The 25,369-nt window shown below is 36.3% G+C and overlaps 1 protein-coding gene, 1 long non-coding RNA gene and 1 pseudogene across 7 annotated transcripts in view; 2 read left to right on the forward strand and 1 right to left on the reverse strand.

Annotated features, from left to right (window-relative positions):
* Positions 1 to 727: 727 nt before the first annotated feature.
* Positions 728 to 8,719, reverse strand: LOC120601213 (uncharacterized). Its single transcript, XR_005652393.1, has 3 exons — positions 7,620 to 8,719; positions 6,711 to 6,831; positions 728 to 1,336 (listed from the first exon to the last, which is right to left on the reverse strand). It is a non-coding gene; the product is annotated as an uncharacterized LOC120601213 (long non-coding RNA).
* On the forward strand, positions 6,953 to 7,071 carry LOC120601293 (uncharacterized; annotated as a pseudogene).
* Positions 8,720 to 8,777: 58 nt separating the features above from the next.
* The window catches only part of BRAF (B-Raf proto-oncogene, serine/threonine kinase), a 116,975-nt gene continuing 100,383 nt past the window's right edge, over positions 8,778 to 25,369 (forward strand). For 5 of the 6 annotated variants that reach the window (XM_039860951.1, XM_039860947.1, XM_039860948.1 and 2 more), the window contains exon 1: positions 8,778 to 9,114. In XM_039860951.1, coding sequence (XP_039716885.1) covers positions 8,989 to 9,114 — 126 coding nt within the window. In that variant the 5' untranslated portion in view covers positions 8,778 to 8,988. The remainder of the gene's footprint in view (positions 9,115 to 25,369) is intronic. The other variant, XM_039860953.1, reaches the window with a different exon arrangement.

Consider the following 25,369-nt stretch of genomic DNA (forward strand, 5'->3'; position numbering starts at 1 on the left):
TAGAACAATGTATTGCACTTATAAGTTCGGAATGTATTAAATAACAACAAATGCAAAAATGATAAAAATATTCAAGCTTCTCATTAAAGTGACAGTGTTCTTGGCTCCTTAATTTCCTAACATCTAACTTTTTTCATTATTTTAGCAACTAATAATCTTTCCTAGAAAATGAATAATTGTCCTATAAAAATCAGGGATGATATGTTTATACTCATGCAAGATATGCTCATATGAAAAGTGCCACCTATAAAACCACACTAATTCTGCATAGTGTGAGAGAGATGCTAATATATATATAATAAAGGGTCTGATTAATTAGGACATTTGCCTCTCAAAGCTATTGTCACTTTAATATAAAAATATATAAACTTTGATCAATATACATACTAGTAATTTGAATCAAATACATTTATTAAAATGTATTAAAATTTGACTTAAATTATCTAATATTGATTCATTAAAATAAAAGTACAGGGAAGTGATCATGGCAGATGTTGAAACCAGAAATTCAGATCCAGGAGCAAAAAAAAACTGCTAAAAAAGTACCAAAGTAATAAATAAAAGAATTCTAAAAGGGAAAAACCCAGATTTTCTTTAAGAGGAAGAAAAGATGTGAAGAGATAGACATTTACTGATCTATTATTGAAAAACTTCAGGAGTAACTGAATTCGGTTACTAAAAAAAAAAATTGGGATCAACTCAAAGATTTTTGTTACAACAGAGAATATGAAATTAGTATTCATCTTTAAATAAAGAGAGTCAAAAGGCATTGTCACAAATTGAAATTTAAAAAATACAGGACAAGCAGTTGTTGAAGCAGAAAATGAGGATTGTAGAGGTCAGCTTGGGACTTGTGGATTTGTAGTATCTGTGACACATTCAGGTGCGGACAGCTAGTAGGTAGTTGGAAACTGAAGGTTGAGGCAAGGTGGAGATATCTAGATGTGATACAGATTTAGAAGTCTTCATTGTAAATAAAACCAAAGGGATGGGTAAGAGTGTAAAAGTTCTGTAAGAGAAACGGGCAAAGGCTGGAGTTGAGGGTTATACAATTAACTGCAAGTGATGAAAAATGACCCCAAAAACGAAACCAAAAACTGATCTTTTATGAGGAGAACCAGCAGTATGGGGAGTCATGAGAAAAAGGATGAAGCCAACAGCATCAAATGCAAAAAGAGGAGTGATGCTTCATACTGTGAGGTAGGGAAGAATAAGAATGAATAAAAATGCACAGAAGTTTGTACTTGGGGGAGCTGGAAGCTAGAGAGTTCACATCTTAAAGCCTCTATTTTCTCTGTGAAGTAGGAAGCAAGATCACACAGAAAGGTTTCCATACCTAAAAATCAAAGACAAAAGCAATACAGATTTGAAAATCGGCACTAGAGACATTAAACACAAAAAACAGTCACAGAAGTTCAGATGTCTGTAAAAGCTGGCCACTATCAGAGGTTTGCTCTTCAACAGTTTGCTGTATACAAGGCTCTCCCAGAGCAATAATAAGTGTTAAAATGAACAAACAAAAAATCTAAGACTCATTTTTATTCGGATAATATAAAAGCCTAGCACAGTGTCTGACACTCAGTGGGTATGCAATAAATATTTGTTCAATGAATGAAAAAATGAAGAAATGAACAATGAGACACCATTAGAACATCTTAAGCACAAGATACCAGGACAGGCTCTGCTGTAAATGTTTATAATAAAGCAATGTGTATTTCAAATACACACTTAGTATAATACTTAGAATTTAAGATATGAGAAAATTGATACTTGATACATAGAGATACATTACAGGGTCTTATTAAAACCTGAGCGAGAAACAGCAACAATTTTGTCTCTTTTTATCTATGAATCTATGAATCATGATGTAAAATGGTTTAATTCTTATGTATCAGGAAACAAAGGCATTATCAAACTAGATTTATCAGGAATAGATCCTAGGTATATAATGCAAGAAAAAGGAAAAATTTAATGCAATATTAATAGTAATAGATGCCTAACAAGTTTTTAATTGCCCGAAAAAAAAACCATTTATTTAAAAAATCACAATGTTTTAGTACCATATGTATCACTTTTATATAATAAATTTCCTCTCACATTTTTTGAAAAATCTCAAATGTACAGAAAAGTTAAAAGAATAGTATTACAAACATATTACTATAGCCTTCATCCAGATTCCTAAATTGTTAATATTTGTCATGTTTTCTTTATCTCTACCTTCATTTTTTCTGAACTATTATTTAAAGTCAGTTGCAGACATGATGACACTAAACATGTCACCATTCACCTTATGAAATCAAATATATTAACATTAATTAAAATAATTAACATGAATTCATCATTATCGTTTAATATATAGCCCATGCGTAAATTTCCCCAATTGTCCCAAAACCTATAGTTTCCTTATCCAGGATTCAGTTGTTTCATGTATCGCATTTGGTTGTTAGACCTCTTTAATCTCTTTTAATCTAGAATAGTACCCTTGACTTTCTGCTTTTGATTTTTTTATTTTTCATGATATTGAATTTTTGAAGCATTACAGTCAGTTGTCTTATACAATGTCCCACATTCTAGATTTGATTGTTTCCTCATGGTTATATTCAGGTTAAACCTTTTTTGGTCCAAATACTACACAAATGATGCACCACATCAGGACTTACATAATGTTGAATTGACCTCTCATTGGTGATGCTAAGTGTAATAGTTTGGTTAATTTAGTGACTGCCAGATGTCCCCATTATAAATTTACATTTCTCCCTTTATAATTAATAAGGGGTCTGTGTGGTGGAATTATAAAAGCATAAGACTGTCCTGCTCCCCAAGTTTCTTACTCAATAATAGTTGTAGCAACAATAAATGGTTCTGATGTGGAGTAATACTATATTGGTGGATTTTCTAATTCTACTATGCCCTTGCTCTTGAGTATACCAAGGCGCATCCTGTACAAGCTCAATTTATACGTTTCCTGCCCCAGATCTGGAATCAGCCATTTCTCAAAAGGGCCTGCGTTACTTTTAGTGGAGAATGTTATTTCAAAATCAAGATCCAGGCATCACGTGTACTTACTGCTACTTTTTGGCCCTTCTTTCAGTGAGCAAAGCTAAAACTATATGAATCCATATCTGTGTCTACATCTATATACATATAATATACATATAGTATATAAGTATATATGTACTTCATTTAGTTTATATATTTATGCTTATAAGTATATATACTTACTATATATTTCTAGTTCTATCATTCCTTCTCTATTAACCAGCATGTTCTTTTAAAAATTACACAATGTGTCTATGTATGTGTGTATATGTACACATATTTTTTTCTCTTCAATCCTACATTAATACTGCTATTTCCAATTCAAATCTAATACCACAGGGTTAGAGTCTTCAATTTCTGTGTTCCATACATGTTTCTTACTTTTTCCACATAAAAACCCTGATCCTCAACATCAATATATGTATTCATTTGCTCTTTCCCCCCAAAAATATAAATCGTTTCAGAATTACAAAACTAATAGTGTTACCCATTGTAAACTTTCTAAAGTTAAAGATTTATTTGTAGTTCATTTTATTCTTAGAATATATTCCAGTGAGTACTTAATCAGAAGCAGAAGCATTAGAAAATATAAATAATATGGAATTTATTATAGGGATTTGATCTTACGCAATGTGGAGCTGGTTAAACAGTCTATGTGAGGCTAGGTGTCTGCTGTTGAAACCTAAAATCCTTGGGGCAGATAGTCAGGGAGCGGTAGAAGCAGGGATAAAGTGCAGTCTGTGGGGTTAAACCAGAACCCGTGAGGAGGGACTGCACTCCAAGTCAGACTTTCACTACCTTGGGATCTCAGCACAACTCCAGTGATGCGGGTCCTTCAGGAGAAGCCAGCGCCCTTCACCACAGAGTTAAACGTGTAACCCACCGAAATGGTAGCAGCTATTATCATTTCCTGCTTACAGAGGAGAGCTGTTGCTCTAATAGTTACCCTCGCGAATGCATTTCCACGTAAAGAGAGTTTGCTCTGGACCCTCTGAGGGGACATATTTAAGGAGTGGGTAAGCAAGTCTGACGTGATGGAAGAGGATTTGGGGAAACATTTCGGTTTAGCTAATTTGACACAGTGTAAATCAGAAAACTATATACAAAAGCTACTTGAATTATTTTCTGTGTAGTTGTGTTACCAGTTTGATATACAATTAGGTTCATTTGGTTAGATTTTACTTTTCCCATTTACTTACATGTCTCATAGAGTAAAACTATATTAAAAGATATACTCAGAAAAGTCTCACTCCTAGAGTATCTCCTCCACTATGTTCTTACCCATCCCTTATCAGGTATGAGAGAGACAGATATACAGTTGCCCCTTGTTTTAGGTACGATTTATATATATATAAATCCCCTTGTTTCTTGCCAAAAGGTAGCATAGTGTATATAGTCTACTGCATATTGCAATACAAGCAAACTTAAAAAATTTTAACATCCCAAATCACCAAATTCATAAACAATATTTCAAAGAAATCTTATTAACACACCCAAGGATAATATAAGTAAGATGTTACAAGATGAAATAACACACTGATATACCTTTTGGTAAATGTTAGAAATATCTCTCAAAAATTTCATGACTCTAAAAGCGAGGTCTTTCTTCAAGAATTACAAAGTATGAGAAATGTGAGTTCAGTGGAAGAGAGAACAATGCTAAACAGACTAAAAAATCTAGACTTGATATAATAGCATTTTATTTAAGAAAATAAAAGTTTTTTGTTGACTGCAAGCTTCATGTGCACCAATAATCAGGTGGGGTTGCTTATATGATTTTTTTATTGTATTAACAAAAGCACGGTTCCTAGGTTATTGTAATCAGAGATTCTATTCTTTGTTGGTTGAACCAAATCTGAAACAGTGTTCAATTCACGGGACCATGTTTTAAGAGGAACACTGAAAAGAGTACACAGAAGGGAATATGTTTTGAGGAGAGAACTAAAGGAAACAGAACTTCCTTCAAATATTTGAAAGCAATTACATAGAATAAGAAAAAGGCTCATCTTGTATTCCTCTGGAGGGCAAAACTCACGCCAGAATATAGATATCATCAGAGGAGGACTTCAATTCAACTTCAGAAAAAAACACTGTTACAGTTAAACGTACTGCATTGGTGAGGCCCCATCACTAAAGAATGTGGGAAGGCTGTACTGAGTCAACTCTATAATTCAATTTTCTATTCACACCTAAATAGCTTGAGAGTAGCTTTCTATAAAATAATATAGTATGTGTTATTCATAATGATGACCCTGATTCATAAATAAAATATTAAACTGTTAGCTATACATCATTAAACATGGTTGGAACTGTGAACACTTTCTAGAGGCTGCTGACTTGTTTTCTAGTCGGTGACCACATTCAGACCCGGCTGGGTAGGTCCGACTGACAGCTAGGACTATCCATTGTCTATTAGAATTCAGGATTCAAAATAGAAAAGCTTATTGTAAATCAACTCATCTCCAAGGAAGAAAGGGTTAGATATATCAGCAAGACATCTTAACAGTGTCTCAGTCATCAACTGGAGCAACGTTCTAAATTGTGCTTCTCACCTAGATTTGTTTTCCAGCTTCCTGTGAATACATGAATGTCTTAGGGGAAAAGGGGATTGTGAGCAAAACCTAAAAGAACCGTGTTGACTAAAATGTCTGTAAGACTTTAAAATGCAACATAATACTTCTTTGGTGCCCACATGACATAACACCACTGGACATGTTCTTTCTCTCTGCTCAAAACACAAACTGGCTTGGGATCCAAGAATACAGTGCCACTGTTTTGTGTAGAGGGAGGGTTTCAGCACATCAGCTCTGCCTATGGCAGCATTGGGATTTGGAGGGAAGTGCCCAGAAGGAGAGGGGTAGGATATGTCCAATGGCCAAGGACCCACATTTACTTTTGCATGCAATGGGGCTTCAGAAGCTACAGAAAGAAGGTTACGTCTTCTTCGTGAGCATACTAGGCTATGCCTTGGTGATTTCCAGTAATAAAAGGGGGAGAATTCTATCTAGAAAAGGTAGCCATTTCTACAGAGTAGCCAGTTCATTATTCTAAACATGACCTGCCTGTAAATTAAACATGCCTGTAAATTCTTTGACACTTCTTCCATTGAGAGGTAGGATTGAAATCACCCCTCCTTGAATTTGGACTGGGATTAGTGACTTACCTGTAACCAATAAAATGCAGCAAAAGTGATGCTGTGTGACTTTGGAGGCTAGGTCATAAAATGCAATACAGCTTTCACCTCCTCACAGGAATACCAGCATTTGGGGCTCTCAGCCACCTTGCAAGAAGTCTGATTACCCTGAGACGAACATGCTATGAGGAAGCTCAAGCCACATGACAAGAGTATGTTTAGGTATTCTGGGTGACTGACTCAGCCGAGGTCCCATCTTCAACCACCAGACATGTGAGGAAATATGCTTCCTGATGATTCCACTCCCGACCCACTGAGACACCCTCTAGACACTGAGTCCTCCCAGATGAGCAGAGATAAGCCATCTTCCCTATGCCTTGTCTGAATTCTAAGAGGGTAACTTTATATTTTATAAAGGGCAAACCTATAATGTTTGATCCTCACAATGATATAATTAGGTAGGTTGGACTGGCATTATTATTACCCTAATTTTATAGATTAAAACAATGACAACAACAAAACTGAGATCAGAACATACCTGCTTTGAGATTATATAGCCAAGATGTGGCATGATGACACTAAAATTCTGATCTTTGGACTCCAAAGTTTATGCTTTCTTTATATTTTCCCATCTGGATACTGTGGGGCCTTAGAATGGCCTAGAGAAATCAAAAAAGATATATTTGAAGACAAGATCAGAAAATGCTGAATAAATGGAAGCTAACAAGAATCAATATTAAATGGATATCAGCCATCTTGTAAAGAAATAACCATGTAAGATATGATGGCCATACCAATCTGAACGAGCCCAATCCCATCTGATCTCGGAAGCTAAGCAGGGTCGGGCCTGGTTAGTACTTGGATGGGAGACCGCCTAGGAAGACCAGGAGCTGTAAGTGTAAAAAATAAAAAAATAATAAGGGATTGTAAGCTAACAAGGTCCTTGCAATTTGTGAGGTCAACCAAGGGTTGCCTTGCCTTGAAAAAAAAAAAAAAATCGAACCAATGAAAAAGTAAATTTAGGACTTTTAACATTACGAGAGTGTTTTAATGATGTCATATTTTCAGAGGCTGCTTTAAAAAAAATGAAACAGGAATATTAAGAGAATTTAAAAACCTGCCAATTGTGTTTCTGATGAAATCAAGGGGAAAAGATGCCATGAGTGGCTTGATGGTGCTATTTCAGTCCGCTTCGAAGTATGTCCTCCTAGTAAAGAGCGGCAGTTCAGACAATAGCTAGATGGCATTACCCCTTACGCTCATCTTCATTCATTCTACTTTTGCCAAGGCAGCTCTTGATTTAAATTTAGTCCCTCAAGGAGAGTTTCTTGGGAAGAGAAAGTACAATGATACAAAACATAGCATGTTCATTGATAGGTTGTATATTTTTCAGCGTAGAGGGATACTAGTATTCTGATTAACCAAACAGTCTCACACAACTACTTACCTTTGGACTAAGGGTCAGCTCCCCTGGGCTCCTGGTGACTCTATAAATATGCAGACATCCTGCTTCAGAGGTCAGCAGGACAGCTTTCTATCTCTTGAATCATCGTGAATACAATAAAGAGGTCACTGGTAACTTCCCCCCTTATGGGAAGTACAAAAATGCAGAGGCCTCTCAAAGCTCCTCATGACTTGACATTCAGGTTCCTTTGGTGACTATCTTCCGACCATAAGGAGTCCACAGTAACTTCCACTATGTTTCTCATTTCTATTTCTCCCTTCCTAACTTTTTTTCGCAGAAAATTCCCTTTTCCTTTTAAATAAACCTATTTTAAATAATGAGCTGGATTTAATTCCATTCCATAATTGGGCCTCTCAGAGGGAATTTACTTTTCCCCTCTTGTTTTTATGCATATTTTGCATAGAAAATACCTTGGAATGTTCTGTTTAAGGCACAAAAGTATTTAAAATATTTTGAACGGTTTCCTTGAAAATAGTTTTGATGCTTCAGATATCTAGGATGTTCTGTGCTTCTGCAGGTCCTAGCACATGGAAAGCACTCCACTGACATTTGCTAAATGAATGCATCTGGAAAACGAAAAATAAGCTAAAAGGAAACATTCCTCGATGATGAAAAAAAAAAAAGCTTTTAGATTTCCATTAAGACCCACTTTAACAGGCCAAATCCTTTAATGAAAAGGATGCAAGCATCATTCTGATAATTTGGCTGTTCCTAAATCTATTTCTATCAAATGCCACTTGGCTGTCAACCCTGGGGCTTCAGGTCTTATTTTCATGACTCAGAGACGTCTGTCGTAATGGAATAACACCAGTATGGGCTTCCCCGTCCTCCTCCCTCTAGGATTTCAACGGCTCGAACACCACCCCTGCTCTTCTAGTAAATCCTACATTACAGAACAGGCTTAGGGCGAAGAGAATAAAGTAGGAAACCGGAGCCATGGAAACGGCGGAGCGCAGGAAGCCGCCGAGCGCGAGGGTGTGCAGGAGGCGAAGGAAGCCTCCTCAGACGAGGGCGCGAGGGCGCTCCTGAGATTACGTCACGCACCCCGGGTGACGTCACGACCGTGACACGCGGGTGACGCCGTTGCCGCGGCGACTTCTAGTGGTCTCCGCCCCCTTCCCCCGCCCCCAGCCTAGCGTCCTTCCCCCAATCCCCTCAGGCTCGGCTGCGCCGGGGGCCGCGGGGGCCCGGTGATTCCTGGGGTGGCTGAACGCCCTGCACGCGCGGCCGGCTCGCCCCGGCAAATCCCTCCCGCGCCCCCGCCCTCCGCCTCCGCCTCCCCCCGCCCTCCGCCTCCCTTCCCCCTCCCCGCCCAGCAGCGGTCGCTCGGGCCCCGGCTCTCGGTTATAAGATGGCGGCGCTGAGCGGCGGCGGCGACGCGGAGCAGGGCCAGGCTCTGTTCAACGGGGACATGGAGCCCGAGGCCGGCGCCGGCGCCGCGGCCTCGTCGGCTGCGGACCCCGCCATCCCCGAGGAGGTGAGTGCCGGCGCCCCCTGCGTCCCCCGCGTCCCTGGGCTCGGCTGGCCGATGTTTATTTGGGCGAGAAAGGTGGCTCTCGGGGGCTCCGATGCTCTCGGCCACTTTCTCCTCTGGGCTCTGCGGGTGGGAGATGGGCATCCCCCCCTTGTGCCTCTCCGTCATGCAGCTCCTCGCTACGTAAACACACACAATGGCCCGGAGGGGGTTCCCTGGCTCGCACCCCGGCTTGCGCGATCCGGGCAGCGGTGGCTGAGCAGGAGGCTATCAGTAGGGGGCGAGACTCAGGCTGGGTCCGAGAAGGTCACGGCTGGCTGAAGGTAGCCAGCCAGCCGCGCGTCTCCGAGATGTTTTCGCTATTTCTTGCGGGGGGCGCCGGAGGGGGGCGGCGTCACCCAGGTGGAAGATGTAGGCTGGCTGCCGGGGCCGGGACCCCAGCCCGAGCTCCTGCGGTGACCGTTCTTATGACACGGTCCCGGGGATGATGGGGGCGCATCATTCTCTCTCTACTCTCCCTGGCTGTCCCCTTTTTCGGGCCGCTGCCCTCCTTCCACTTTTCTACTTGTTTGGGGATTTCGCTTCACCTATTTTACGCAGAGGTTGGTTTTGCTTCAGTCTTTACTTTTCCAACCCGAAAAGCCACCGTTCCTTTCTCCCTTTCACCCCAGCCTCAGGCCCCTGGTTCCTAATGTTTGTCGGTGCCCTGTCGCTGACTGGTGATTACCCACCCCCGCTTCGTTCAGTTTCCATCTGTCGGCCAGTTCTCGGACCTGCCTGCCTTCTGACCTCAGCTTTTACTTAAGACCATTTTGCGCTTCTCTTACTTGGTCCTCTTGAGGCCCGCGACTTCATCTCACCGCTCCCTGACATTGTTATCTATTGTTATCTTCACAAATCCTTCTGGACGCTCTGGAGCCACTTACTTTCTGAATCCTGAAGCTGTCAAGTTTCCGTCAGGCTTCACTTGCAGTACTGGCACTTTTTGGTTCGTCTTCCATTGTGCAGTCACACCTCTTTATTTTTTCCTACCTTTTTTTTTTTTTTTTAGGTTTGATTGCTTTCATTCTGTTGTCCTCCTTTTTGTCCCAGTTTTTTTCTTTCACTTTTTTCTTTTTAGTCCTCGCTTCTCTCTCAGCCTGTTTTTGCATTATTCAGCTTCTGATCACTTTGTCAAATTACTTTACTTACATTTTGTTTCGATTACGTAAAATTTGTTACATATAGTATTTGGCATTTTATTACATAAAATAATACACTTTATTATACTTTACAAATAATTAGATAATATATGGTATAACTGTGCTCTACAATTATCGATTAGGTAACGTGACTTATTCTGTTGACTTTTCTCAAAGTTCTGTTTCCTTCCTCCCACTTACATTGTGTTTCCCAATTTTCATAACGTCTCATTCTTTCTTCTCTCTGTGCAGTTCTCTTTTTCCTGCTTCACCATCTTTACTTTGGAAATTCATCCGCTATGCTTGCTCTATTTAGTATCAGTTTGTTCGCAATATTTCTTTTTCATCCTGTTACACCTTCACTATGCCCAAGATGTGTTCTGTACCATCATTTGATCTACTCTAAATATCTTATATTTGTTCTTCTGTCTTAAAATTACACCATTTACCACTTAGCAGTTTGCATTTCTGCTCAGATTCGTTTCCTTTAATATCTGTTCATTTTCTCCAACTTCTTGGATTTGTGGAAAGAGCTCTTCCCTTCTTCCATTTCCCACTTTATTCTCTTTTTCCCTCTCCCCAGTTACCATTCATTCTGCCTTGTTTCCTGGCTGTTGGTACTTAACTCGGTGAAGCTTCCTCTTATCTTCCCCACACCTCCACATTCCTTCTTATTTATAAACAGCTTTGTTCCGTTGACATGGAAATTTATTTTTAGGATACATTGTTTTTAATGGATAAATACTAGAGGTCACATCTGCTGTCTATTTTTTCCATGAATCGGATATGCCTTTGTCTTACGAGGCACAGGTGCCTCTAGGCTTGCTTTACTCTGTAGTGATGTGTGTGGTTTTTTGTTGAATTGTATCTACAAGAATAAATAAATTAATGGGCATTGGTTATAAAATTGTAATTCTCTGATTATAACATCGTTTACATTGAGAACTTTGTTTCAGAGTTATTAGAACAGCTTGCAGTGACATAGGGAAGTTTTCGTTAAGTACAATCTCTGCTATCTTATTTGAAAGGGCCTTATGGTTTGAACTCTATCCTGTGAGGATTCTGATTCAGTAGGTGAGATCTAGGGCCACGAGTTTCTGTATTCAGTACATTTCTGTGGCAGTTTTCCTGTAGCAGTCAGTGCTTGAGAACCTCTAGGCTAGATAAATTTAAGTTTAAATTGCCAATAATTGGAAAGCATATTAGTATCTCCTGAAACCATAAGGATACTTTAATTTTAGTGTTTCTCACTACCTCCTTCACCTAGGTTTTAATGTTTAATGATGAATGGGAGTTTTCCCTTTATATTTTTTATAGGAGCTGATAAAAAATATATTTGACTAAGGGAAGGATAAGTAATTAAAAATGGATCTTTTTTGAATGTAGATATCAGTGTTCGAGATGGTAGAATAAATTCCTCCCAGAAATAATTTTAAGTTTTAAGTTGACATTAATTCAGTGGAAACTGAATTGAACTCTCTTCCTTATATGCACTTAAAGAAATATAATTGCCAAGTGTATGGAAAGAAATGAAAAATTGTGCTTACGTAAAATGACATTCTAAAGATTTACCTTACCTGACAGATAAATACGATTTTTTTTTTTTAAATGTTTCTCAGGGAAATTTCAACTGCACCAAAAATTTCTAATTACAGAGGGAAAGCACATTCATTATTGAAAAATTAGAAAGATATAAGTACAAAAAGTTTTTAAAAAATCATCTATAATCTTGCCACTTAAGGTATAATTACATAAACTAAAAATTTTGGTGTATGTGTATACATTTACTCTTTATGCTTGTATAATACAATGTATTTGGCTTTATGATATTTTTTAACTTAATATAGTGAAACATTTTGCATATTAGATATACTGTGATTTTTTTAAACTAGTATTTTTTTGGTATTAGGTTGTTTCTGAATTTTTCACTCTTTTCAAACATCTTGAACATTAAATGTAGATTTTAGTTTTGAAAATTATGTTGGGAAGTGAACAAATTTCATGTTCCATATTTGTAAGTATTACTTTGTAGATTCTAAGAATAGAATATTCTGGTAAATGACAAGAGCTTATTAAATATTTACCTAATGAATGTGCTTTTACTTTTGGCATGAAACGTTTACTTCTGACCATTTATAGTCCCCTAATGTTTCTTTCTTATGACCATATGGTAAAATAAATACATCTATTGAAAAAAATATGTGTTGTAGTAACAGGGTATGATATTTATTAACTATTCTTGTGCTATGTGTCTGTAGAAGGGAGCATCTTACGGTTGTGTTACAATTAAAATTGTATTGTTTTAAGATCTGTTATTGCCAATCTTAGCTGAGCGGTGAAATTATAATAATGCATTGACTAAGCAGTATTCTTGGGTGGAATCTCCTTTATAATATGGTCCACTGTATTAAAACACATCTTTGTGAACCATGCCAAACCAGGTTGGATTACCTCATACTCTTAGTAAGTGGAAGTCCCACTAAGGCATGTGCTTCTGCAGTTTCCAGCTTTTGCTGTTAATACTTGTCTGGATATATTCATAGGTGGACAAAACATTCCTGTTAGGCAAAACTATAAAATAGCTGTGTCCTTGGTGTTTCTAGTGTTCCTTTATGTACTCTTTCTCGTTTAACGAAGTCCCTCCTTTAGGCATCCACTCACTTCTTCTGATATCCATCACTTATGTGCTGCTTATTAAAGGATTTGATTGTTAGTAAACAGATAAGAAAGGAACGTTGGAACTGGGTGCTTGAATCCCCGAATGTAGTAAACCTGAGAGCAAACCTGATTTACTTGTGTTTGGATAATAGGCCAGAAAAGTTGTAATAGGGTAACCGGCTAGAGAAGTCTGACTTTTCTCAATTCTCTATCCTTTGTTTTCCTGATTAGGTTGAATTAGGATCCCATCATAACAACTGGAAATCTATGTTCTGTGAGTGGTGGGGAAAAGAGGGAAGAAGCAGGTTAAATTTTTTTTTTTTTAGTATTTTTAAAATCTGTTGCTTATTTTGTTCTTCCTTTGCGGTCATAGTTTTTCTCCTGTAGAATTGCAAAAGTGCGTTTTGTTTCCTTTGACATCTCAATATTAATTTATCTGAGTACTCAGTAAACATTGTGTGTCGTAATCCCCCTTTTTAAATGAAATCCAGTATGTTCCTTTGCTTCCTATATTTCTGCCTCAAAATGTCATTGACATAGCCTGTATTGCAAGTAGCTTGTATTGTCAGTACTTTTACTGGATTTTTGTCTTCATCAGAAGTTGAATTGTTTTAAGTTCTTTACTCACTCTCATTGTCTATTTTACCTACCTACGTTGGTTATTCTGTAAAATCAGGATCAGCAATAGTTATAGAACTTCTGAATTCAAAATAGGTGTAAAGTACGTTTGCATAGTCACAATGTTATAGATCTTAATGTTAATACTATAAGAACCGAAAATATAGCCTCATTTGTTACATTTCTTCCTTAAACATTCAGTGGAGGTACTGACATCTTCTGAGCGGTAGTTTTTATTTTTCAGTTTCTTTTGGCTACCGACCTAATTTATTGTCATACTTAATTAACATGATAATCAGAAGAAACTTTTAATCCAAACCCCACCCTAGCATTAAGCAATTATTTTTTTTTCTCCTTTCTACCCTCTGAGGTTATTTTGGTTTCCATGTTTTCTCTTGGGCTTAAAAAAAACTATTATTATTGTTCTTTTTCATATCAAGACTATGCATATAAGGAGGGAAATTTATGCCCAGTGATATATTCCTTTCCGGGTCATAGAAATGCCCTCAACACCAAATATAAAAATCGCTCTCAACTAAATTAACTGTGTATCTTCTAGAAGCTCTGGTCGTGATTTTCACTTATGGATTAAAAAACAAAAAATCAGGAAATGTGTTCATAAAGCATAAATCTCGCATACCTGACCAGTACAGTGTCGTGTGACAATTGAGAAAGTAGTCCAGGCCTTTTTGTTCACGTAGTGAGGAGTGTTATTCCAATTGTATTTGGCTAACTTGTGAATTTTGAAACTGCGCTTTGAAAGAGAGAGTAACATAACATTTTGGAGGACTATTTTCAACTTTTGTTCTAAAATTAGTGTGTTAAAAAAGTGTGCATCTCCTTATTATTGTAAAAGATACTTTAATTGTGTTTAAATTGAGAAACACTCTTGTTTTATATTTTTTTCTTGCATGGAATATATAACCTTTTAATTAATAACACCAGAAAAATTTGACTTTCTATTTTTAGAACAACAAATTAAATAAAATTCTAGAATGCTTTGAGATAGTCACCATCGAGTATTTTGAAACAGTTTGAAAAAACTGCTAGAGGTTGTTCCTCCAATGACCTAGGATTTTTAAACTGTATTTTCTACATTACAGCATTTATTTTGCAAAGTAAATTTCTGTTTTGGCTTATAGATTTACTTTTAATATTAAAGGAGATTACTAGCTTCAGCAGTAATATTGTAAATAGTTACCAGAACCTAAATTTTTTATATTGTCAACTTCAGTCTGAATCCTTTTCCTCTGTTTTAAAGCTTATGTTTTCTACTTAGAAAGTTCTCTGTAGCTTAGAAGAAACAATTATTAATTTAAGAGTGTGTAGTAGGTATGATTATTTTTAAAGAATTAGCATAAATTAGCATAAAGTCTGATAATGTTACAAAGGTGATTTAATTCCCATTTATTATGAAAACATCCTATCTTTTTTATGAATACCAAACAATTGTTACCTTTATATCCTTTTTTACTATACAAGGATAAAGTACTATTGTTAATTATTCCTAAAAAACTCAAAATTGCTTTTTACACATCATATTATTGTATGTCCATGGAAATAGTATCAGAGAACTTCAGATAGGGAAAAGATGATTTGGTGTAGTTCTTACATTCCTCTTCTGCACCTGCTGAAAGTGTTCCTTTCTTCTTAGTTTTTACATGATTGCTTCTGACATTAAATATTCCACCCATATATTCCATATTAACAGTGTTACTCTATCTCAGGCTAAGTTTTATTATACATGAGAATTTAGTTTTTCTAGTACTGAGTTTGATACATTTTAGGTTTCTCTATGTACAGCAGGAGATCCGTTCTAAGAACCCCAAAGGACACCTGAAACCACAGATAGTACTGAATCCTATATGTAGTATTTTTTTTTCTATACATGCATAGATTTTCACTTAAAGGAAACACTTTACAGCTTCTCTTTGGCATATCCAAATTGCCAGCATCACTACTTTTGCACTTTGGACTCATTATTAAGTAAAATAAGGGTTGCTTGAGCAGAGGACTACTGTACCACAACAGTTGAGCTGATAACCAAGACCGCTAGTTAGTGACTGAGCAGCGGGGAGCGTATACATTGTGGGTATGCTGGACAAAGGGGTGATTCACACCCCTCCCTGGGTTGAGCAGGACGGTGCGAGATTTCATCACACAACTTAGAATGACACTAATTTAAAACTTATGAATGGTTTGTTTCTGGAATTTTGCATTTAATAATTTTTGGTTGGCAGGTAACTGAAACCACAGAAAATGAAACCTCCGACAAGTAGGGACTACTGTATGTGTTACCATCTTAATGAGTTAGAGAAAAAAACACGTGACCCACCCAAGTTATAAACGGTGTTTGATAAAATTCAGCATTCATTCATCATAAAACCTGAAGCAAATCTAATGTGATAAAGGGTATCTAGTTTTTAATCAAGTTTTGTAATTAATGTTGAAATATTAAATATTCCCTCTGAGATTGGGAGAGATAAGGTTGTCCATTATAACTACTTCTAGTCAAAGTTGTAGTAGAGATCCCGATCTTCACTAAGTTAAGGAAAAGATTTAAAAACATAAGAATTTGAAAGGAAGAACTAACAATTCACAGACCACATGATTGTGTGTTCAGAAAAATCTAAAAATTATTAGAAACGATAAGAATTTCACAAGATTGCTAATTAAGAAAATCAAAGATCATTTGTATTTTTATATTCTAGCAACAGTTAGGAAAGGGAAATCTAAAACAGTATAATTCATAATAGCATAAAAAATATGATGTACCCAAGAATAAGTCTAAAAAATGGCCTAAGACTTCTAGGAGGCTTATTGAAACAAATCATATAAGACCTAATTATTGGGGCAAAATACCATGTACGTGGATTGATAGACTTGATATCGTATAGCTATTCTCCCTAAATGGATTTATATATTTAATATCCCAGTCAAAACCTTAAGGTTTTTTGGTGGTTTTTGTTTGTTTGGTTGGTTGGTTTTGTTGTTTTGGTGGAACTTAAAGAACTGATTCTATAATTTTATGGAAAATCAATAAAGGACTAAAGTAGCCAAGACACTCCCAAGGAAGACAATATGGGAAGACTTACTTTACCGGTTATTAAGACTTTTTAGAAAGTATAGTAATTAAGACACTGTCACGAGTAGTATAGTGATGCATGGACCAGTGGAACAGAAGAAGACTTACAGTTTACTTGATATATGACATACATCTTCTGGAAATAGTGAAAAAAGAATATCCTTTCAATAAATGGTGCCGGAAAAATTAGGAAAAATTAATTTGGACTTTTACCTCACAATAGTCACAAATTCGGGGTAAACTAAATGCCTGGATGTAAGATGCAAAACAACACATAAAGCTTTTCGAAGATAATATGAAAACATATTTTTATTTGGAGAGCTTGTAGAGCCTCTTTTTTAAACTAGAAAGCTGAAATTAACTATTTTCATTAAATTTAAGGTGTTGTTGAGTCTAAGATTTACCATTATTTAATTTTGAATTTTTAAAATAAAATATTGTCAGTGAAGCATGACGTGCTGTTGATTATAAAATGCATCCCAATTTCCACTTTTTAAAATACTTTTACGTCTTATAAATAATGAAATATAGTGCATTTTCTGAACTCCCATCAAATGTGGACGCAGTTTAGGTTCTGTCATATCAGATGAATTCCCACAATTTGGAAGGTAAAAAGAGAGGGAAGCGTTCTTTTGCTGCTGTTTTAGCTGGTTAGCAAAGTAGTTGTAAGATCTGAGCGAATAGAAGCAGTTAGGTGAAGTGTCTGGACTGAGCATTCCAGAGTTTAACTCCAGCTTCATGGATGTGTAGAGACAGTAGTGGCAGCAGCTTTTGGACCTCTGACTTCAGTGTACCCTTTATTTCTGTAATGCACAGGCTACTCCTGATTTCCAATCCCTCAGTATTTTTAATGAAAAGCATCTTAGTCCTTGTATTCAGTGCTTTTCTGGTTTGAAATCTCTAAACTGATTTTTTCTTTTCTGCTTTGGGTACTGATTAATACATTTTTATTGGCACAAGGAATAATTCAATGTTTAATTTTTTATTTAAAATATTGTAAAATATACATTATGTAATATTCATCATTTTAACTACTCATAAGTATACAATTCAGTGGCATTAAATACTTTCAAAATGACATATAAGCATTACCATTATCTATACTCAAAATTTTTATCTTCCCTAACAAAAACTCTACCTATTAAAAAGTAATTCCTTCTTTCTCCCTTCCCAGTCCCTGGTAACCTCTGTTCCACTTTCTGTCTTTATGGATTTGCCTATTCTTGGTACTTTATGTAAGTGAAATCTACAGGATTTGTCATTCTTTGTCTGGCTTATTTCATTGAGCTTAATGTTGTCAAGGTCCATCTATGTTGTGGAATATATCAAAGTAACTACCAAACTGTTTCACCACCAGCATTCCATTTACATTCCCACCCGCAATGTATGGGGGTTCTAGTTTCTCCACATCCTCACCAACACTTCTTTTTCTTTTTATCATAGCCATCTTAGTGGACATAAATTGTTATTTCACTGTGAGTTTTGTATTAGGTTATTTGATCTTAGTGGCAGTTTCTCAAAAATTTATATAGAATCTGAAATCTAAATAGAATTACCATATGACTTAACAATTTCACTGCCAGGAATATACCCAAAAGAATGAAAACAGAGACTTGAATAGATATCGATGTTCATTGCAGCATTATTCATAGTAGCCAAAAGATGGAAACAGTCCAGTGCCTGTTAATAGATGAATAGATTTAGTAGTACATGCATACAGTGGATAATTATTCAGTCATAAAAAGGAATGAAGTTCTGATATATATAATGGGTAAGCCTTGAAAACACTATGGTAAGTGAAATAAGCCAAACACAAAAGGACAAATATTGTATGATTCCACTTACATAAAATATCAGAATAGGCAAATTTATAGAGACAATGTAGAAGAGAGGTTCCCAGGTCTGGGAGACAGGTAATGAGAGTTATTGCTTAATATGAGAAAGGTCAGAATTTAGTATCAAATGGAACCTAGTTCCACCTCTCACATTGTATAAAAATTCTTCTGCAGCATCCCTGACAAACAATTAAACATTCAGTTAAATGTTCTTAATAGTAAGGCAGCTTGTTCCTTTGCTAAATATCTTTACTGTTAATAAAGATATCAGATATCTCATAATGTGGAACTCAAATATACCTTTTTGAAGTTCTGTCTCTAGGTTCTAACATCATCCTAGTTTAGTCCTCGGGGATAGCACAGAACAATGTTTCTTTTTAACTCATATCCCCACTCTCTCACTATTTGACGTGCACACACACCTTTAGACCTTTGACACTGGTTATTTGCTGTTTGCCTTCAAATGTATCCTGGTAATCCCATCCAGAACCAAAAACACATTTGCCAGTTCTGGTACCCTCTTGAGCTTTTGTTTTCTTCTGGTCACTTAATGCCTTTTCTTAATACTCACTCAAATCATCTTGAAAGTCAGTCTTCCATTTCTTATACAACTGAATCTGTTCTTTCAAAGGCCACCATGTACCCTTAACAGTCAAGCTACCCTCTGGGCTAGTGTCAGTCCTGAATTTCTAGTTATCTTGAGTTTTGCCTTAATGTCTCACTGACATCACAAAGTCAGCAAGTCCTAAACTGACTTTAAATTACTCCCTTTAAATTACTTCTGCCCCTCTTCTTGTAATAATATTGTCCAATTATCATAATTTATGCTTGAAACCTCAGAGCGTCTTTGATTTCTCCTATATCCTTATTTTTCCTGTCTAGTCAGTGGAGCCATCTTGATTGGGATTAGTGCCCTTTTAACAGACCTCAGAGAGCTAGCTTATCCCTTCCTGTATGTAAGATTATAGCTAGAAAGCACCATCTATGAACCACAAAGCAGGTCCTCACCAAGCACAAATCTGTTGGTACCTTGATCTTGGATTTTACAGCCTCAGAACTGTGATAAATTTCTGTCGTTTATAAGTCACCCAGTTCATGGTATTTTTTTTTTATAGCAGCCCGAATGGACTAAGACAGTTACTATTCTTATTTAGGCTTATGTGACTGTGATCTCCAGGTCAGAAAGGACTATCACTGTAGTATTCCTGATGCCTAGTACATCATGTGACACTGATATTAGACTTTTATAAAATGTGTCAAAAGGGTGATTTTCTTTTAGAATTAGATGATAATGTATCTAAGCACTCACTCAGCATATTATTTTGGCCAACACATAGAAGGTACTCAGTAAATAGTAATCCTTTCCTTATAAGACAGTTTATACTTTATATTAATTGATTACATTTATTAATTTATTTAAAGTTGAAAAATAAATATTGAGCTCCATTGTGCTGTTTGTGTGCTAGGTGCTGTGATATAGAAATGACAGTCTATGTCCTCAGGGAGCTTACAGTCTAGTGGTGGAAGCAGGCAGATAGTCAAGAATTAAAAACAGTGTGTGTATTATGTTTCAAGTGTGCCCCGGGGCAGAGGAATCATAGGAGGAGGAGCATATAATTCAGAATGGGTGTAGGCCAGCTGTCCTCAACCTTTTTGGCACCAGGGACCGGTGCTCCTATGAGAATCTAATGCCTGATCTGAGGTGGAGCTGAGGTGGTGATGCTAGTGCTGGGAAGCTGATGCAAATACAGATGAAGCTTCACTCACTGCCCTGCTGTTCACCTCCTGCTGTGTGGCCTGGCTCCTAACAGGCCACGGACCGGTACCGGTACTGGTCTATGGCTCGGGGGTTGGGGACCCCTGATGTAGGAGATGGAAGACAGAGGAATTTCCTAAAAAAGGAAATACTTAAACTGAATTTTAAATATCGAAGATGTATAAGACTTTCGTAAAGAAGAGGAAACTTTATTTAGAGACATAAAAGAAGACCTAAGTAAATGGAGTTACATACCACAGACGGAGGATGGATTGGAAGAGTGAATATGGTAAAAATGTCAGTTTTTCAAAAATTGCTCACTAGATTTATTGAAATCTAAATCCCTGTAGGTTTTTCTGTGAAACTTGACAACTTGATTAACAGTTTCTATGGAAGTGGAAGGAGGTAAGAATTGCCAATATAGTCTTAAAAATCAAGATGGGAAAATTTCTTTTCTTTAATCCATTTTTTTCATCAGCAAATTTGAATGTTTGCTGTATATAAGGCACTGCTGGACCCTAGTGAATATGAGACATGACTCCCACCCAAAGATCACAATCAAATCACTTCTAATGATACCTAGGGTTTTTAATAAACCACTTCCTAACGTATCAGAGGAGTGCCCAGACTACCAACAAACTTAATTGCTCTAATTTTATTATCTGATTTGAAAATTTTTCCTGGTTGTAATGTTCTTTCTTTACATTTTCTGTTATTACTTTTGTTAATTTCTTTTAACAGGATGCCTAGCAGTAGGTTTTACTGTAAATAGACCTTTAAGATGTCAGTTGGATTACAGCCTTGTTAATAGGGGCGGGGAGGATCTCCTGCAGAGTGAGATCCAGAGAAGTTACTCACCTTTGGGGAGTGAGAGAGGGAGGCTTGGAGGGTGCCACAGGAATGGGTTTTGAGGCTCAGCCTATGAGATGTCTGAGAAGCCTATAAAAAAAAGGAAGATGGATAACAGATTGACGGGTAATACTAAATAGAGGTTGCTAATGAATTCTATACACTTATATGGGATTAGGTGGCTGAATACATGCTACATGGCAAGGTAGTTGGGAAAGATACACTTGCTTGGAACAGTTGTTTATCATATTAAAGAAACGAAATTGGACTCCCACCTCTTACTATCCATAAAAATCTATTCCTAGTAAATTGATGATTAAAAAGAAAAATTCAGAAAGCTTTTTTAAAAAGGGGGCATACATTTATGAGCTCAAGGCAGGGAGGGAATTCTTAAGTCCAAAAATACTAACCATAAAAAAGTTGGTAAATTTGAATACAGATAGAAACTTCTATTTATTAAGGACCCCCCCCCCTTAAGAGACTAGTAAAACAAGGTACAGAGTAGAAGATATTTGTAATACATGTGTTACTTACCTATTATTTTGTAATATATTATCCCAGAATTTAGCAGCTGAAAACAGCAAACATTGATCTCATAGTTTCTGTGGATCAGGAATCTAAGCAGCTTAGCTGGGTGGCTCTGGTTCAGTGTCTCTCATAAGGCTGTAGTCAAGGGGTCAGCCAGGCCTGCAGTCATCTCAAGGCTAGACTGAGAAAAAATCTACTTCTGTGTCCACAAGGGCCTCTTCACAGGGCCACCTCATAGCATGGCAGCTGGCTTTTCCCAGAGTGAAAAATCCAGAAGAGAATGAGAGAGATTTAAGGTGGAAGCTACAATCCTTTTATAATTTAATCTTAGAAGTGACATCTCATTACTTCTGCAATGTTTTGTTCATAAGGAGCAAGTCAGTAATTCCAGCCCACACTCAAGGAGAAGAGGTTTTACAAGGGGGCGTGGGTACCAAGAGGTGACGATCATTGAGGACCATTTTAGAGGTTACTTACCACAACACATAATGAATGAATGGTATGAAAAATATACATAAAAAATTGAATTACTGTGACAAAGATAGAACACCAAATAGAAAAAGGGAAAAGCCAGAGTAGGCATTTGATTTAAAATATTTTAAATGACCAATAAACATACATAATTTTATAATAAAAAAATTTATCTTAATTTTCATCTCTACACAGTAAAGTTGAGTATGTTTTCCTATTTTTATTGGGTGTTGAATTTTTTTTCTTGAATTATTTGTGAACATTTTATGCCTATTTATGTATTGTGCTATTTGCTTTTAAAATTCATTTTTAGATGTTCTACAGTTATATATGGATATTCTTTATCCATTCATTATATGTCTAAAATATTTTCTTCTAGTCTTTTGTTATAAAGAAATTTGTTATTGTTTGGTCAACTTTATTTATCTTTTTCTTTATGGTTTTTGGTTTTTGTTTCTTGTTTGGAAACCTTTTAGTATCCAGAGTTAAAAAAGATATTCTCTTAGTTTGTCTTCTGATAAAGTTTTAAAATTTTTTGTAGGTTTTTAAGTGGTCTGGCATTTGTTATGTGAAGCTATTTGGGGGGATATAATTATCTCAGCACCTTTGTGCACGTGAGCATGGGTCTTTTTCTCTCTGGTTTGAAGCCACCTCTAACATTTACCAATTTCCCATGGGCCTATTTCTGAGCTATCTCTTGACCTGTTTGTCTGTAGCAACACCAGGTCCACAGTGCTGCTTTCTACTATATCTTTTTTTGGTATTGCAAGTCTCTTTGTTCATTTTTTGCAAACATATACTTATTTACTCTTCCGTGTGACTATTAGAATCAGGTTGTTGAGTTCCATAAAAAATCCTACTGAGACTTTGATAGTGATTGCATTAAATTTATATATTAGTATAGGGACATATATTAGATACTTATAAATTGAGTTTTCCAATTCATGAACATGGTCTTTAACTTCATTTATTTAGACCTGTTATTTCCTCAAATAAATGTTTGCAGTTTTCTATATAACATTCTCATACTTATTGGGGGTTAGGTTTATCCCTGAGAATCTTATGCTAATGCTAATGAGATTTTTTTTTTTTTTTTAAATCTTATCGTTTGTTGGTGGTATATAGGAAAGCTATTGGTTCTTTTATACATTGATTTTTGTATCTGGTTCTTAGAGAACTCTTATTACTTCTCAGGTTCATAAGTGCATTGTCCTGGATATTTAAGTAACATGCATATACAAATAATGATTGTGTTATTTTTTTTCCTTTCCCATTCTTATAAGTCTTTTTGTTATTATTGTTCTAATATACTGTTTAAGGCCTTCATTTAATACTTGTAGTGATAATAGGTATCTTTATTTCTCCTTTCTTTAGTGAGAATGCTTCTGTATGCTTGGTGATTTATTATAAACTTTTTTTTTTATTATAAACTTATTGTAGACACCCTGTATGAAATTTAAGGATGTTTCTTCCATTTTTGGTTTGCTAAGAGTTGTTTTTATTTTATTTTTTATTACAAATGGGTATTGAATTTTGTCAGATTTTTTCCCTACATCTATCAAGGTGATCATTGTGATTTGTTTTCTCGTTTTCATCTGTTAACGTAATTATATAAGCATACATCCTAGTTTTGAACAATTCATATTGCTGAACACATTTTATCACAATATGTATTCATTGTTGAATTTGATTGCTAATAACAGGTTTTTATTTAGGGGTTTTACATTTGTGTTCATAAATGAGATTAATATCTATAACTGGATTGTGCTAGTCCACCCAGTTTTGGTATCGGTTATATTAGTGTTGTTAGAAAGAGCTGATTTGTTTTCCAGATTTTTTATGATCTTGATTGGTTTTTATACAAGACCAGAGAAAATATTTTTTCAAAGTTGGTTGAATGGGTATTATTTGGCTCATTCTTTTTTTTTTTTAAACACCTACAGCACCTGGCATTCCTAGGCACTCTCCCATCCAAGTACTAACCAGGCCCGACCCTGCTTAGCTTCCAAGATCAGACGCGATCGGGCACGTGGGCACATTCTTTAACTTTCAACCTTTCCAAATGAGTTTTAGATATAGATCTTATATACAGCATTTGTTTAGGTTTTGGTTTTTGACCCCAGTATTGTTTTAAATATCCCATTTAGATTATATTTTTTCTTTTAACCTTTTACATCTTACGTTCAGTCGTCATTCTTAGGAACTGGTTCCTACCATGAATCAAAAAATGATCAATTCTCCCCTTCCTCAGAGTAACTGCTTTTATTTTATGTGATTCGATCCCGTAATATTTTGTTCTAAGGGTGGGTGGGGGAAAAGATGGAGATAGAGAGGTCTGTGCTGCTCTTTAAAAGCAAATGTATAAACCAGATAAGAACTCCATCACATCACAGGTCACTGTCACGGTCCTCTGATCTTGCTCTTTCCTACCGCTCCACCCATATCTCCCAGCAATTTTTGCCTGCCTGCTAAATGCTGTAGTGAAATTATTTCACATAGCATATGTTATGGGATTCTGAACATTCAAAGTGTTCTCTCTAGAAAGGTTCCATAAAAAGTTAACAATTTGAGGAAATAATAAAAAGTTTCTCACTGTCTAACCTGTTCACTTTCAGAGTTCAGACATAATGAGAGGATAATATATTATTTGAATCTTAATTTGATTTCTGCACTTTGCATATCAAGTGATTCATCTAAAACGTATCTGAATTGATTTGGCTAGCAAGAGATACCCTGTACTGTATTCCCCTCTTGGGATTTCATAATTGGACATTGGCATATTAAAGATCGAAAAGAACTATAGTAAAGAAACTTTTGTTTAAATTAGAATTTTCTCAACTTCTTTGACTATGGAACATTGCTTCTGTGTAGTATGTGTTAATGTACCATGAAACATTTAAGGAAATGCTATTCTAATACCAATCAAATTCTTGTGCGTTCTATTGTTTCTGACCCTTTGGCTTAGAATGATTTCCTCCTCTTCCTACCCCACCCCTCACCCCCTGCAGAGCCTGTCTCACTGGGAGGCTTTTGGAAGTGTTTTGATTGTCCCAATGACTGGGAAATATTATTTGACTTTTAATACCCACAAATCAAAGACCACAATACACCTGAAGTCCTGCACAGCAAAGGGTTGCCCCACCCAAAATACCATTTTTATACCCTCAATTTATACTCATCCTTTAAAACTCAGTTCTGATTATCTTTCCAAAAAGCTTTCTCTAACTGCTTTTTGTCTCTTTCTCCCCTTTTCCCCACCTTGATCATACCTACTTGA

This window comes from Pteropus medius, unplaced genomic scaffold (genome assembly GCF_902729225.1).
Source record: "Pteropus medius unplaced genomic scaffold, Ma_sr-lr_union100, whole genome shotgun sequence".
Lineage (NCBI taxonomy): Eukaryota > Metazoa > Chordata > Mammalia > Chiroptera > Pteropodidae > Pteropus > Pteropus medius.